We start from the raw sequence: 14,835 nt of genomic DNA on the forward strand, positions 1-14,835 counted from the left end.
ACCCCTAGGAGTTGTGCCATTTATGATTTTGACATTCACAAACTCACTTTCTAACAGTAGTGATCGCCAATGAAAGAAAATTGTGAATAGCTTTTGTAAGAGAAAACAATAAAAAGAAGTGGGATTTTCAAAGCCCCTTTATTTGGAGAGTGGAGGAGAGGATAGATATTTTATTATTTTTAAGATTATGACTTGTTTGGTGTTGATAAGACGGCTTAACCAAATAATAATTGGATTGGTTACACAACTTTCTCCCCCTTGTGCACCGTTGCTTGACAAGCAATTCCATCTCAATCCAAAATTTGCGGTTCAACGACTCCAAGATTCAAGGCAAACATGGGCTGATTGATCAAAATCATTTCTTTTTAAAAAAAAATCATCAATTTACAGTATTTTCTAAATTATATATTAATTTATTTCTATTGATCAAATTCATCGAATGATATTAATTTTAAAAGTGTTAATAAGTGAAATAAATTTAAAGGCGAATTTTTTTGAAATTTTTATATCCAATTTATTATTAATAATAACAATTTTACTTTTTTTTCAATTCTATTTTTATTTTTGCAAATAAGGATAAAAAGAAATTAATAACCCTATTATTATTATTATTATTTGATATTTTTAAATTTGTAGGGCTTTTGAAATATAATTTTTATTTATTTAATGATATTTTAACTTTTTTATAAATTTTAAGATTACATTTAATATTAATAATAATAATTTGATTCTAGATTTTTTTTATTCATTCAAAAAATGTAATCCAATCAACTTTTTTTCTAATAAGAAAAAATTAAAAATAAATAATCATATTTATTATTGTTAGAGATATATAAAATCATTAATATAATCTCACACGATGAGGTTGAATTGATTCTTTACATAATATTATAGTCTCGGTATCATGGGTTCAATCATCATTGTTCCTCATTTATGTGACTCTTGTATGAGACGTGTTAAAAATATATAAAATCATTAACATAACATTACCGCCAAAGTCTTTGAGTTGAATTAATTTTTACAATTATTATTATCAATAAATTTAACATATTTCAATTTATAAAAATTTCAAAATATGATTATCAAATTATCTATTGTAATTCTGAATTAGTTGACCAAACTAGCTTGATTGGAGTGGTTACTTGGAAGGGTGTCTCTGTATGCTGGTCCCCCCCTTTCTCTTTTTCCGTGAAGGAAGAGAAATGGAGTCGTTAATGGTACTGTCTGAGCTGAGCACATCATCGTAATAAGCTAAACAATAAGCTCCTTGGTTTGCCACCCCAACCTTTTGTTGTGTGTTGTGTCACAGTCTTCAATCCCACCAACACACGCCATATAAAAAGCCTGAATTCAACACCTTCTTAGCAAAATAAAAATGAAGATACCAAGTTCAGTTTAGGCCATTGGCCTGCATCACCCCCCATCTTTCTCTTCCTTGCAAATAACTACGTAAAACACAAGTACCAAAAGAAAAAGTCATTCTTTTTCAGCTAGAAGCTTCACTTGTACTCTCTCTCTCTGGGGGTATTGGAAGCTGGTTAAAGGAACATCTTTTCCTCAAAGGCTAACACCCTTAGTTTATGGACATGTTAAAGTTCAGCTCTTTATCACAAGGGCTTGAAAACAACGTGTATATCCACTGAAAAGAATCGAAGAAATGCGTGACCTGAAGCTCACGGAACGTTTCAAGAGCACCCAAGTTCACGCCCTCAATTCTTCAGAAAGCACTGGCAGAAAAAAGAAAGGCTCTGGGGGTGCCACCATTATCAGATCATTGGTTTCAAAGCCCAAATCCAACAACAGCAACAAATCAACCTCAGCAGTTGCAAACCTTGTTGTTCCTCGTCTGCTTCCTTCTGCAGACACCCTTGAGCCTTACATAGAACCTTACCTTAAACCCATCAACCTCGTAGAGAACCTGGCAGAACTGTATCACAGGCTAGAGTGCTGCCCGCAATCCCAGAAAGCATCACTGTACGTGGAGAAGTACTCATTAATTCGTAGCCTCGGAGACCAGAAGCTTCTCCGAAGATGTCTCAGGACAGCGCGCCAGAACGCCGAGGATGTGCTCTCCAAGGTAGTGCTTTCAGCATGGTTGAGGTTCGAGAGGAGGGAGGATGAGCTTTTGGGTGTATCTTCAATGGACTGTGGTGGTGGGTGTGTTCTAGAATGTCCAAAGGTGAATTTGGTACATGGGTTTAGTTCCTGTTCGATCAATGATTGGTGCCATTGTCTCCAAGAGACAAAACAGGAAACCAGAAGTGAAAGTGTGTGTTTGCCAGATGAGGAAAAGGATGTTTCTTTTTGCTTTGGAAATGAGGAAGTTAATTGCGTTAGGTGGAGAATTGGAGCACTATCTGACCCACTTAAGGCTATGCTATATGGTGGCTTTGCAGAGTCCAAAATGAGGAAGATTGATTTCACCCAAAATAGGATATGCCCAAGGGGTATGAGGGCAGTGGAAGTGTACAGCAGGGCTAAAAGATTGGACCTTTTCTGTCCCATGACTGTTTTGGAGCTTCTTTCCTTTGCCAATAGGTTCTGTTGTGAGGAGATGAAATCTGCTTGTGACGCCCATTTGGCTTTAACTGTTGGAAATGTTGATGATGCGTTGGTACTTGTTGACTACGGATTGGAAGAGAGAGCACCCCTTCTTGTAGCTTCCTGCTTACAAGTGTTGCTTAGGGAGCTGCCAAATTCTTTGTATAATTCAAAGGTGATAAAAATCTTGTGTAGTTCTGAGGCAAAGGAAAGATTGGCCGTGGTGGGGTACGATTCTTTCTTACTGTATTATTTCCTGAGCCAAGTGGCTACGGAGGAAAGCATGGTATCTAAAACTACAATGATGTTACTGGAAATATTAGAGGAGTGTGCTGCTGAAAGATGGCAGAAGGCCCTTGCATTCCATCAATTGGGATGTGTGCTGCTTGAAAGGAAAGAATATAAATATGCCGAGCATTGTTTTGCGGCAGCAGCTGAAGCAGGTCATGTGTATTCTATGGCTGGTGTAGCCAGAACCAAGCACAAGCAGGGTCAACCATATTCAGCCTATAAATTAATTAGTTCTCTCATATTTGAGCACAAACCTGCTGGGTGGATGTATCAGGAGCGTGCTTTGTACAATATGGGAAGGGAAAAAAGCTTTGATTTGGATGTTGCGACTGAATTGGATCCCTCCCTTTCATTTCCATATAAATATAGAGCCTTGACAAAGGCAGAGGAAAATCAGATAAAGGCTGGAATTATAGAACTTCATAAAATTATTGGATTTAAGCTTTCCCCGGATTGCCTAGAATTGCGGGCTAGGTTGTTTCTTGCACTTCAGGATTATGACAATGCCATGAGAGATATTAGGGCATTGTTAACTTTAGAACCAAATTATATAACATCACATGGGAATATCACAGGGAAATACTTGGTTCACCTCCTTAGCCGAGAGGTACAGCAAAAGAGTCAGGCTGAATGCTGGATGCAATTATATGAACAATGGTCTTCTGTAGATGATGTTGGTTCTTTGGCTATTATACATCAGATGCTGGAGAATGAGCCTGGTAAGAGCCTTCTGGAGTTTCGTCAGTCTCTACTCCTTTTGAGGTAAGCATCTGCAAATCCAATCTATTGGTAGTATCTCTCTTCTTCAACTTTCCAGTGTTATGGTGCATATTGCATATTGTACTGGATCCATAGGCCTTGAGTCAGTGCTTGATAAGCTTATCACATTGTTTATTGTCCATAATGCTCTTGCTGGTATCTAGATATTGGATTTCTCTTGAGTGTGTCAATGCTTCCTTATCAGTCTGCACAATTCAATTCAGTTAATATAATACAAATATCAAGAGAATTCCTCACATTTGTGAATTTCATAGGTTAAACTGTCAAAAGGCTGCAATGCGCAGTTTGAGGATGGCCAGAAACCATTCTAGCTCAATGCAAGAAAGGTTAATTTATGAAGGATGGATTCTCTATGATTCTGGCTATCGGGATGAAGCTCTGGCTAGGGCTGATAGGTCCATTACAATTCAGAGATCATTTGAAGCCTTTTTCCTAAAAGCATATGTGTTGGCAGATACAAGTCTGGATTCTGAATCCTCTTCTTACGTTATCCAGCTTCTGGAAGCAGCACTTAAATGTCCTTCAGATGGTCTTCGCAAAGGACAAGTTAGTGATCTCTGATACTATATCTATTACTGATCAAGTCTTTATTCTAATAGTCATTTGATTGTCTGCTTCAATATTTTGTAGGCACTAAATAACTTAGGGAGTATTTATGTGGATTGTGGTAAGCTTGATCTTGCAAAAGCATGCTACAAGAATGCTCTTGCAATTAGGCACACAAGAGCTCATCAAGGTCTAGCACGAGTTTATCATCAGAAAAATCAACGAAAAGCTGCATATGATGAGATGACCAAGCTAATTGAGAAGGCAGAGAGCAATGCCTCAGCATACGAGAAACGGTCAGAATACTGTGACCGTGACATGGCAAAGGTTGATCTTGATGTAGCAACCCAACTGGATCCTTTAAGGACATATCCATATAGATACAGGGCAGCAGGTACTTCACTTATCTTTCATTCTTTACCATCTGCCATGTGGTTTTGATTGGAGACAGAGATTTAGATAATAATATGTTGGTCTTGACATGATAGAGATTGAGAGCCTTGGCAAGTTTTTATAAGGGATAGACTATCATTTTCAACAGAAAAATATAAATGCCCATGCATTTTTTTTATGATGCTTCATGGTTGAACATAGGTTTAATATTTGACAATTTAATGGTGTGAATTTGTCTTCATTTATGTATTTCTTTGTAAGATTTTATGTACACGGTAACGAGTGTGTTGTAGCAACACATGCAAGTTGTTGATCTATGCACAACATTCCTCTCTTTGATGCTTGCATCTTGATGGATGATACTAATTACTCATCATTATGAAATCCATTGATAATTTTAAATTAACTCAAATAGCTTCACCTAACTCTAGGAAGTAGAAACTGGAAAACTTATTGCTTGGTGGTTAGTTTTTGTGTCCAAAAGTATTACCTTTTTCTTCTATAATTCTTCCACTTGTAGCATCAAGATTTTTTGTCAGTGTATATAGTGAGTAGTTCATTATGTCGTATGCAGAATACATGCAAAAGCAGAAATATGTTAGTAAATATATTAGGGATAGATTTTATTCCCTCCTATGTTTTCAACTTCTGATCAGTTTTGAAGGACATATTTTTCCAACAGACAAAAGTGGATTGGAAGAGGATAATTGATGCAAGGCTTTAAACTTATCAACAATTAACCCGCACTTCTTCAGAAAACTTTAATGACAAGATTAGTGGCATACATCACTTGTTAAATCACGATTTTACTTACATAAAATGTCTAATATATCCAGTGATGATGGATGAACATAAGGAAACTGAAGCTGTAGAAGAACTCACCAAGGCCATAAATTTCAAACCTGACCTGCAACTGCTGCATCTGCGAGCAGCATTTTATGAGTCAATAGGGGACCTATCCTCTGCTTTTCAAGATTGTCAGGCTGCTCTATGCTTAGACCCTAACCATACAGACACACTTGATCTGTATCAAAGGACTCAAAAACTGAGCTTTTAATCTTAAAACAATAAATCAGAAGGGTAAAATGTGGAGATATCTTGGTTAGAAAAATTTTGGGGCATCCCAATTGGCTGGCAGTTTCTCTCAAGTCTCAACCATCTTTAGAGATATCCTTTGTTATGATACAAGGGAAGGGCATAGAGTGTGGCAGCAGTTAATACCAAAAACCAAGAGGCAATACTTGGATGATTAGAGAAAATGGTGGACACAGAAGATCGAGTCATGTGTTTCGCATGATCGAATAGGAGGATAATTAAGGGGTACATCAGAAGATGTTCAGAGTTGTAACTCCATTCATATGATACATATTCTTGTGAGCCATATGCACATAATATGTCTCACTATTTACACATCTCTTGTACATTGACGGGGTTATAATTTATAGAGAGAGATTCATACTTTGGTTTCCTACAATGTATAATTTATTGTTCTTGACAAAAAGGTTTTATTTTATATTTTATTTTATGTGTCTATCCCAAAGAGATAATAAATGATAATGTGTTGTGTTTCCAGCTCTCATAAAAATAAATAAATAATGATGATGAATTGATGATAATGTGTTCATAGATTTCCTTTGGAAAAAGTAGACCTTGCAAATAAACTTTCACGTACGTGTCTATCAAGCACAAAGCTCGTTATTTCTCATAATATGTGGGAACCATTATGTAGTCCATGACACTTCTCATTGCTGGCAAACACAAGGAGGCCCAATTTGCTAGAAGATGGTCCGTGGGGAATTCCTACCTCTTACCAACTCAAACAATATTATCCCAAAGGTATAAACATTGTTCTTTGTGTATGCTGAAGGTGTTCCCAAGAGTTGTGTGGTTGCAGACCCCTTCCATGTAGCAACTATGTCATTCCAGAAACAAAGTTCCGATATTTTGGCAGCATAATTTTCAGACAGGTATATGGAGGAAGATTGCATGTTTAATGGGGTGGGTTCAGCTCATGCATATGCTCTTGGCAGTAGGCTATTCCCATAGCTATATCCTCAGTCCCATTCCACCAATCTAGTTCTTCTGCTTCTCTAACAGCTGCTTATGCAAGAATAAGATCAACACAACTCATAATTGCTAGTGCATAACGCAATCAAATTTCAAGATGTCAAGGAACTAATCATTCAGTTTTAGCCTCAAAATAAGAACCTTCCTCGCCGCTTGGTTGAAGAAGTTAGGTTGATATAAGCCTATAACAACCAAGTGAAGGAAATATGCGTGAGTCAAACTAAGACCAAACTCAATTAATCAATTTTGTGGCCCGAAAGAGATCTATTGACCCGATATAGCTTTACAATATGGCGCTATAACATTCTCAAAACCTGCATTCATCGGTTTAAGTGATATGGAATTTATTCTTTTGGATTTAAATCCTAGAAAGGAGGAAATAGTTTTGGAAAGTCACTTTTATATGGATTCGACAAAAATCAAATCGAATTAATCGAGTTCCCCATGAACTGAAGCAGAAATAAAAAAGAATCTGACATTATCACGGTGAGTCGTTGAAAAAGAAATATAGTGCCTATAATTAACGTTGTGAAACTCGAGTTTTTACATGAAAACAAAAATGAGTGGTAGAAATATTAAATGTTGAAACGACACGAAATGTAAAGTTTCTACCTTATATTGTTTAAGGTCAAGATACAAAATTATATACATGTATGTGAAAAAATATAACATGATGAACATGTGTGTTGGGCCATTTATCTATTTAAAAAGGAAAATTATTTTTGATAACATAGTATCAAAATTATAAACCGTGATAGCTAACAAGTAATGTTCTTTAACTGCTTCATACACTGGAACATCACTAATCAGAATATAATTTCACTTCTTTCAATGCACACAATCAAAAACACAAAACGATTTTCATAGCATAACTTATAATAGAATTACAATTTTATAAGACATAATTATAAAAAACATATATCCAAACAAAAAGATATTAAGATACTGCGAATATGATTTTGGGGAAAATGCAAATTAGGTTTTTAATTTTAATTTTTTTTTGTAAATTTTTTTTATTAAATTTTTAGTTTTAAGTAAAAACGGTAAAAATGTAAGTTTATATCGTTTTTACAAAGGACCGTTTTTACTTGCCTTTTAACACGCACCACTCTAGTAAGTTTTTACGCTAATTTTTGACAACAATGCCTATAATAGCATCAAACAGTAATTTCTCCATGTTATTTTGTTCAACATATAAGAATATCGTGAATAGTTTATATTTATTTATTTATTTCTGGTAGAGTTATATTTAAATTTATGAGAAATTATACTCTTATGTAACATGAGAGACTCACATAAAAAGATGTGCTTTTTTTTCTTTTTTCTTTTTTTAAAAATTGGTGGGCTCCACTTTATTTATCTCATAATATAAGATAACTTCTCTGGTACTACATGAGAGAAGTAAAGTCCTAAATTTATATACTAGCAATTGAGATAGCTCAATTTAACCCAGTAACCACAAGGGTTAAATTTAGAGTTTTGTTTCCCAGCCCATGAAAAAATTAGTAGGCCTGACTCAAATTTGTTTAATTAAATGGATGACAGGCTAACGGTAGCCGAAAATATCATCTTTGAATTTGAGAGCCAATCCATGTTATATTCTATTAACCCCTCTACTCCTATTGCTTTTTGATTTATTTCTTTCCTCACAAAACACGTTACGTGCTATGCCTTGTATACAAGATACTTTTTCTTGATTTGAAATTTTTTTATAGGCGATGTTAAGTGAATAAGGATAACGTATTAGCTTTACTCCTCGTCCAAATACTAAAGGATAAAATTTCAATATTTGAAATAGAAAGGAGGGAACATGTTTTCTTGGGCCCTCTCGTTCCATTATTACACCTTCGTTTCAATGCTAACGGATGGTTACAAAGTCGTACATCCATGCGGAAAAGCCTATCCCATCAAATTATGCGTTCATAACGAAGACAATCAATTAAGCAACAAACCATGTTTGTCATCACATCTTGACTCAACAGCAAATTCATGGGTTACCAATTAAAAACTAAGTCTTATCAATCCTCTACAACATGGGTTAAAATGTAAATATCAACACTAACCACCATTTTTAAATATTTGGGCCAACTGAATAATGGATACGGGACAAATTAAAATTTATGCTTTACATCACATATTCAACTCCAGGTGATAAATTTGAGTCATTTCAATCGCATGAGTAGTTTCTAGAAAAAAATTTGTAACGTGACGGAATAGATTTTATCTTATTGGCTCTATTAGATAGATTGTACAACCACTTAGCATAGCATATCAACCGACGAAGAGGACTTCATAATCCATCTTCAAGAAAGTTATACTTACTACGATATTATTGCAAGTTTGGTGGGGAAGTCTTATCGCCAAGCTGGCTACCGTTTCATTGGAATCACTCCATCATATTAAAGTTTTGAAGTACAACCATTGATGGTGGATTAATAAGAATAAATAGCTGTTACTAATTGCATTTCTTGAATATCCCAAAGTGAAGTGACTACTGCATTGAAAAAATGAGAAGAAAATTTGGCCCTGATAAAAATATCAGTTGGAGTGCAATATCATTGATAATTGTGTGAACTAGCAGATGATGAAACAGATAATGGACCATCTGCAATTATTAACATAACATATACTTTTTATGGTCTAGATTTCATGTAGTTCTAATAAAATTGCAATGGATCCATTTTCCACATGACACAGAATTCTGTACAAAGGAAAGTGGGATCAAATATGGTGTTGACCGGTCCTTCTGGGGCGTTTCCACCCTCAAATATCATATAAGCAATGATAAATCAACTCTAAAACTGAAAGGGTTATGCTTTAAGCAACGACAGCCATAATTTTAAAATGGGTTCCTTCACCAGAAGAGGAAAAGATTAAAGGGTTAAGAGATTCAAAATTCACCGTAAAAAATGGTGGAAGGCGGGAATTAAGGAAGTTTGCTAGATAAATATAGTGTATGCCAAATTCCAGAGAAGGGCTTGCAATGAACATTATAGTGGAAGGTTTCAATCTAACAACTCCACACCCAAGCCTAAAGTGAAACACAGCATACACAAACTGCTTCTAGCAAATGTTCTGACTGCATCCCAACCATCAAAAAATGACAATGACTAGTATGGATGCTGGATCAAGTTAGAGAAATAGACAATCTACTGACTCCAAGAAAGGAAAAAGACATGCATATTGAGAATGAAGGTAGTTCTGTCTAATGTTTTGTTATATAGAGGATTCTGTTGAGTTGTTTTTTGAATTTTTTTGTATAGAGACAGGCATAGTCAAGGCACGATTGCCTTATTGTTTATAAGCACAGGCACAGCTATTTGGAATTTAGAATTTGTACTTTTGTTCTGTTTCTCAGACATTTGATTAGAGTTATGCCATTCTAACACCACTTTATACACACTGTTCGTGTAATTAAAGAGTTATAACAAAGGAAAACTAATGTTTTCTCCACCGTTTTACACCAAAATAACCCTACCCAATTACTTCACAAGACACCAATCATGTGCGGATCCCATGTACAAAAACATAATATAAAAATATAGCCAAAACCACATTGATCCTACCTAAACTTTCACTTCAACATTTTTTACACACCAGAGATCATTTCTCGTCGATTAATAATATCTGTTTTTGAATGATCAAAAATTAACCAAAAATTATGAAAATAACATACCAAAAAACAAAAACAAAAAAGGATAGGGTGCATAGAGAGATAAATTGAAAAGGGACTTAAAAATTAAAATGTACACAACTTTTTTCGAGAGGGAGAAAAGAGATATTCACACACATTGTATCAATCTACGATCCCCCACAAGGTGGGCCTATACAAATTCTTACACGCCCAGAAAAACTACAAAACTGATTATCCAAAAGAAAAAAAAAACTAAACAAAAAAAAAAAAATAGTTAAATTTTTTATTTCCTTGAAAAATATTATTGATCATGATAAAATTGGTGCAATAAAACAAGAGGGGCACCTTATGAGACCTAGCTCATTGCAAGCATTACACGCTTTGAACCCACTCTTTTCGGTGTAGACCTTCCTGCTACCATTGCACTCGTCGCATAGAATGAACCTGTAATCTCCGCACACGTGGCACTCTCCGGGATCCGCTGCGGGCAAACCTTCGAGGAGTTTCTTGAGCTCGCCAACCTCATTAAGCTGTCTCACTTCCTCGGCCCCACCAACGTACCTTCCGCCGATGAAGACGCGGGGCAGGGTCAAACCGGTCCGACCCATGACCCGGTTCAGTTCGCTCAGGAAACCCGAGTCCATGGACACGTCTCGCTCGTCGATTTGAACCCGAAACCCGCTAAGGATGGAGCGCACGCTCCTGCAGTCCTCGAACGTGGGCCTCACCACGCGCAGGCTTGTGAAGTAAACCACCACGCGCTGTTCGGTCCCCGGAAAATGTATCGGTGGCGACGGAGCAGGAGTAGGAGAAGGAGAAGGAGAAGGGTCTGGTTTTGCGTCATCGGATACTGGTTCGGCTTCGGGGTATGAGAGGGTCCTGGGTAATTTGTGGGTTTGTTGGTTAAGTTGAGTTGACCAGGTTCGGAGGAGCGAGTTGGCGAGTCGGACTCGGTGGAAAACGGAGGGTTTTCTGCTGGGTGAAGGTGAGGGTGAGGGTTGTTGTGGGGGTTCGTCGAGGCAAAGGGTTTGAATGTCTTTGAAGGAAGAGCAAGAGAATGTGGAAGAAGAAGGTGATGAAGACGCGCTGTGAATCCGAACCGTTGATTTGTTCCAAGTTCGCCACATTGAAGGTGGGAAACTCTAGCTTCTTTTTCTTCTCTCTCTTTTTTTTTTTTTACTTGTATCAAATTCTCTTCACTAGGATTGGGGAAATGGGAAATGGGCTAGAAGAAAGGAGGGATTTTTGGGAGGTGGGGGCGAGAAAATTGGATTTTTTTTGTGTGTTTGGGTGTTGAAAATGGGGAGAATTGGGGTATGATGAGGAAAGGATGGATTTTTTTGGAGGAAGCAAAATGGGGGAATTTGGGTTTGTTCTATTTTTGTTGTTGGGGTTGGGGTTGGGGTTGGGGATGGATTTGATGGATAGATGGAAAAAGGGGAGCGTTGGATTTTGATTGCTTAAAGTTGAGGCTTTGGTGGTGGTGGTAGTGAATGGTGATTGAGGGAAGAGCTGCAAAAGCGGGTGGTGGTGAATTTGTAAGTGTGCAAAGTTTGGGGATGTCCTCAGCTTTTTGATTCTGTTTTACGCTTTTATCAGAGAAAAATAGAGACAAGGGAAATGAGGAAGCAAAGGAGTGAGAGAGAATCAAAACAAAAACAAAAACAAAAACAAAAACAAATTGGAAATTGGGGAGAGGGAGTGTGTGTTAAGGTTAAAAGTGAAGTGACGGGTGGTTCGGTAGTTGATGGGTTGTTTCGTTTCGTTTTGTTTTGTTTTTCTTTTGATATGGGGTTTAATAGGTGGCGAGGAAGGATGAGAGGCCCTTATTACATGTTTGTCAATAATGGTCTATTTATGGATGAGAATGAAAGACTACCCTGTTTTTCTCTTCTGAATAACCATTTTTTTATTAATAAAAATGGTAATTATTCACATAATCATATAATTAGGTAAATTTGAACCTCAAGACTCTTATATAATATTATCTTACTTCTAAGATGAGCTTTTTTTTTTAAATTTAGTTTCAATTGGATGATTCGTCTTCAATCAAGCAGAATATATATATGTTATTCGAAATACATACAAGTTAACCCATATATCATTTGAATGTAATAATTGTAAACAATAATAGAATAAGGTATTATTATTGAAATCGATTGATTTACTTTATAAGATGAGATTCTTAACATATATAGAACAGTTATAAATGTTAAAAACAAAAACAAGGAAAATAATTATTACACTGATCAATTCTGATTAATAAAATATTAAAATTAATTATATTTAATCTCTAACCTTAAATACTTTTATATCATTCCTAAAATATAAATATTTAATTCTAATTAAACTCTTCAAAATCAAAAAAATGTATACGAACCCTGCACAAAAGAGGTAATAAATGAGTTTTGTCTGATACAGAAACATAATAAACCATGTTTCATCTCATACTATCACTCAAATGGGTCAAAAGATGTCCAACTTAACAAGTGAATGCTTGAAATCAGTTATAAATGTTAAAAAAATGGAAAATAACTATTACAGCGATCAATTCTAATTAATAAAATATTAAAATTAATTATATTTAATTTCTAACCTTAAATATTTGATATCATTCCTAAAATATAAAGAATTAATTCTAATTAAACTCTTGAAAATCAAAAATTATACATGAACCATGCACAAAAGAGATAATAAACAAGTTTTGTCTTATTAAGAAACATACTAAACCTCCTTAATATTATATTTGGAAGGAGTTTAAAGTCTTAATTCTGAACCTTTTTTAAATCAGACTAATTGAAAAGCGATGAACCGATTGAAATATTTAAAATAATAATAATAATAAACCATGTTTAATCTCATATAATACTATCACTCAAATGGGTGAAAAGATGTCGAACTTAACAAGTGAATGCTTGAAATCTCTAATTGCATGACACAATCTTTACAAACACACTGTGATCCATTTAGTTTATCATCAATCATGTAAAATTACAGATTTTATTTATTTATTTATTTATTTGTACTTAGAGTTTGATCTTCACCCACTGTGACCTAATAACATAGTTTTCATGCGAATTGGCTAAAGTACAATCAAATAGCTTTCCACAATCACTAGTTATGCATTATACAATTTGTTTTGAATTTTATATCATAATTTTTAATTTTCGGACAAATACATGAGGAAAGTTATACTTACAACCATTTTTTTTACAACCTCTTACAACCATATCTTATCACTGTTGATTTTCGCCAATCAACGGTTATCATTTATTGTGAATTAATAATTAATTAATGAGTTTAATTTAAGAAAATCATAACTGTTGATTGGCGGAAATCAACGGTGTTAAGATATGGTTGTAAGAGGTTGTAAAAAAAAAAAGGGTGTAAGTATAACCTTTCTCCAAATACATATTATGAGTGTAAAACTTTGAATTCATTTTTTTTTTTTTTTGGTAAATCGAATTCACTTGTTTTATACTTTTCTTTCAGTAACATTTGGGTTAATAGTGAATCCTCCTTGAAGTATCACTTTTAGAATAATTAATTAAATTCACGGCTATAGGGTAACTTGTTTTAACTTTTAAAAAAATATATAATTAAGATATTTTTAATTGAACTTTTGACTGAAAACCATTTTGAACCTGTTAAGTGATTTTTATGATGTAAAAACATTTTTTATTACGAAAATTTATTTTTCCCTTTCTTGTTCTTTTTATGATTTTTTTAATAATGAGTTCAAATTATTACCGGGATTATTCTGGCAAACATTATTTATTCATAAATCCGATAATTAAAAGTGCAATGATTGCTTCACAAAGCAATATTGCACTCGAAAGTTAATAATTTGTTTTTTAGTTCTATTAATAATAAGTTCCCATTATTATTAGAAAAACTCCAATGGACTGTTTTTCCTTTAACCCAAAAAAAAAAAATTATTTATGGATTCATTTTTTCTAAAATACTTTAGACAATTTTATCTAATGTTCACCGAAATGACGTCGTTTGAGATGAAAATCATTATATATTTATAATTTTAATTTATTTCATGATTATAATAGTCTTTATCATTCTAATTTTTTAATCTCTCAAGACGATGTCATTTTGATGAACATTAGATAAAATTGTATAAAATAACATTAATTTAAATACTTTTTCCCATTATTTATTTATAGATTTAATGACTACTAGTATTGTTATTGCTTCTCAAATTAATATTGCATTTAATAGTTATTAGTAACATTAATTTCTTCTTAAGGAAATTTTATTATCACTGAGCAATACTGCACTCGATAGTTAATAATTCCTTTTTCTTAGTTTTATTAATAATGAGTTCACATTATTATATTAGAAAAACTCCAATAGTGGGTATCCCTTTAACCAAATATAATTACTTATTCATTTAATAATTAATAGTATAATTATTACTTCTCAAAGTAATATTATATTTAATAAGGTTTAATATTGCTCACGTTACATAAAATAAAATTATCTCCTAGACATATATGAAAGTGTGTGAGGTTCATGTTTTTTTTTTTCTCTTCTCCTCACATATGAGCCCCACAAATTCTTATATGTGTATA

General features: G+C 34.3%; 2 protein-coding genes across 3 annotated transcripts; one reads left to right on the forward strand and one right to left on the reverse strand.

The window, feature by feature from the left end:
- The first annotated feature begins 1,537 nt into the window (after positions 1-1,537).
- LOC133292765 (ethylene-overproduction protein 1-like) lies at positions 1,538-5,866 on the forward strand. 2 transcript variants are annotated; one of them, XM_061491221.1, is made up of 5 exons: positions 1,538-1,754; positions 1,821-3,594; positions 3,867-4,158; positions 4,243-4,552; positions 5,388-5,866. In XM_061491221.1, the coding sequence occupies exons 1-5, from the start codon at positions 1,658-1,660 to the stop codon at positions 5,606-5,608; spliced, it is 2,694 nt and encodes an 897-aa protein (XP_061347205.1). In that variant the 5' UTR covers positions 1,538-1,657; the 3' UTR covers positions 5,609-5,866. The 2 variants fall into 2 exon arrangements, with proteins under 2 accessions (XP_061347205.1, XP_061347204.1); XM_061491220.1 differs by having other exon boundaries at positions 1,538-3,594.
- A 4,495-nt stretch (positions 5,867-10,361) lies between these two features.
- On the reverse strand, positions 10,362-12,127 carry LOC133292770 (uncharacterized protein At5g39865-like). The gene has a single exon (XM_061491226.1). The coding sequence runs from the start codon at positions 11,377-11,379 to the stop codon at positions 10,561-10,563; it is 819 nt and encodes a 272-aa protein (XP_061347210.1). The 5' UTR covers positions 11,380-12,127; the 3' UTR covers positions 10,362-10,560.
- Between the last annotated feature and the right edge of the window lie 2,708 nt (positions 12,128-14,835).

Source organism: Gastrolobium bilobum, unplaced genomic scaffold, assembly GCF_033153095.1.
Source record: "Gastrolobium bilobum isolate Gb01-03AN ecotype WA unplaced genomic scaffold, APGP_CSIRO_Gbil_v1 utg6105, whole genome shotgun sequence".
NCBI classification, from domain to species: Eukaryota; Viridiplantae; Streptophyta; class Magnoliopsida; order Fabales; family Fabaceae; genus Gastrolobium; species Gastrolobium bilobum.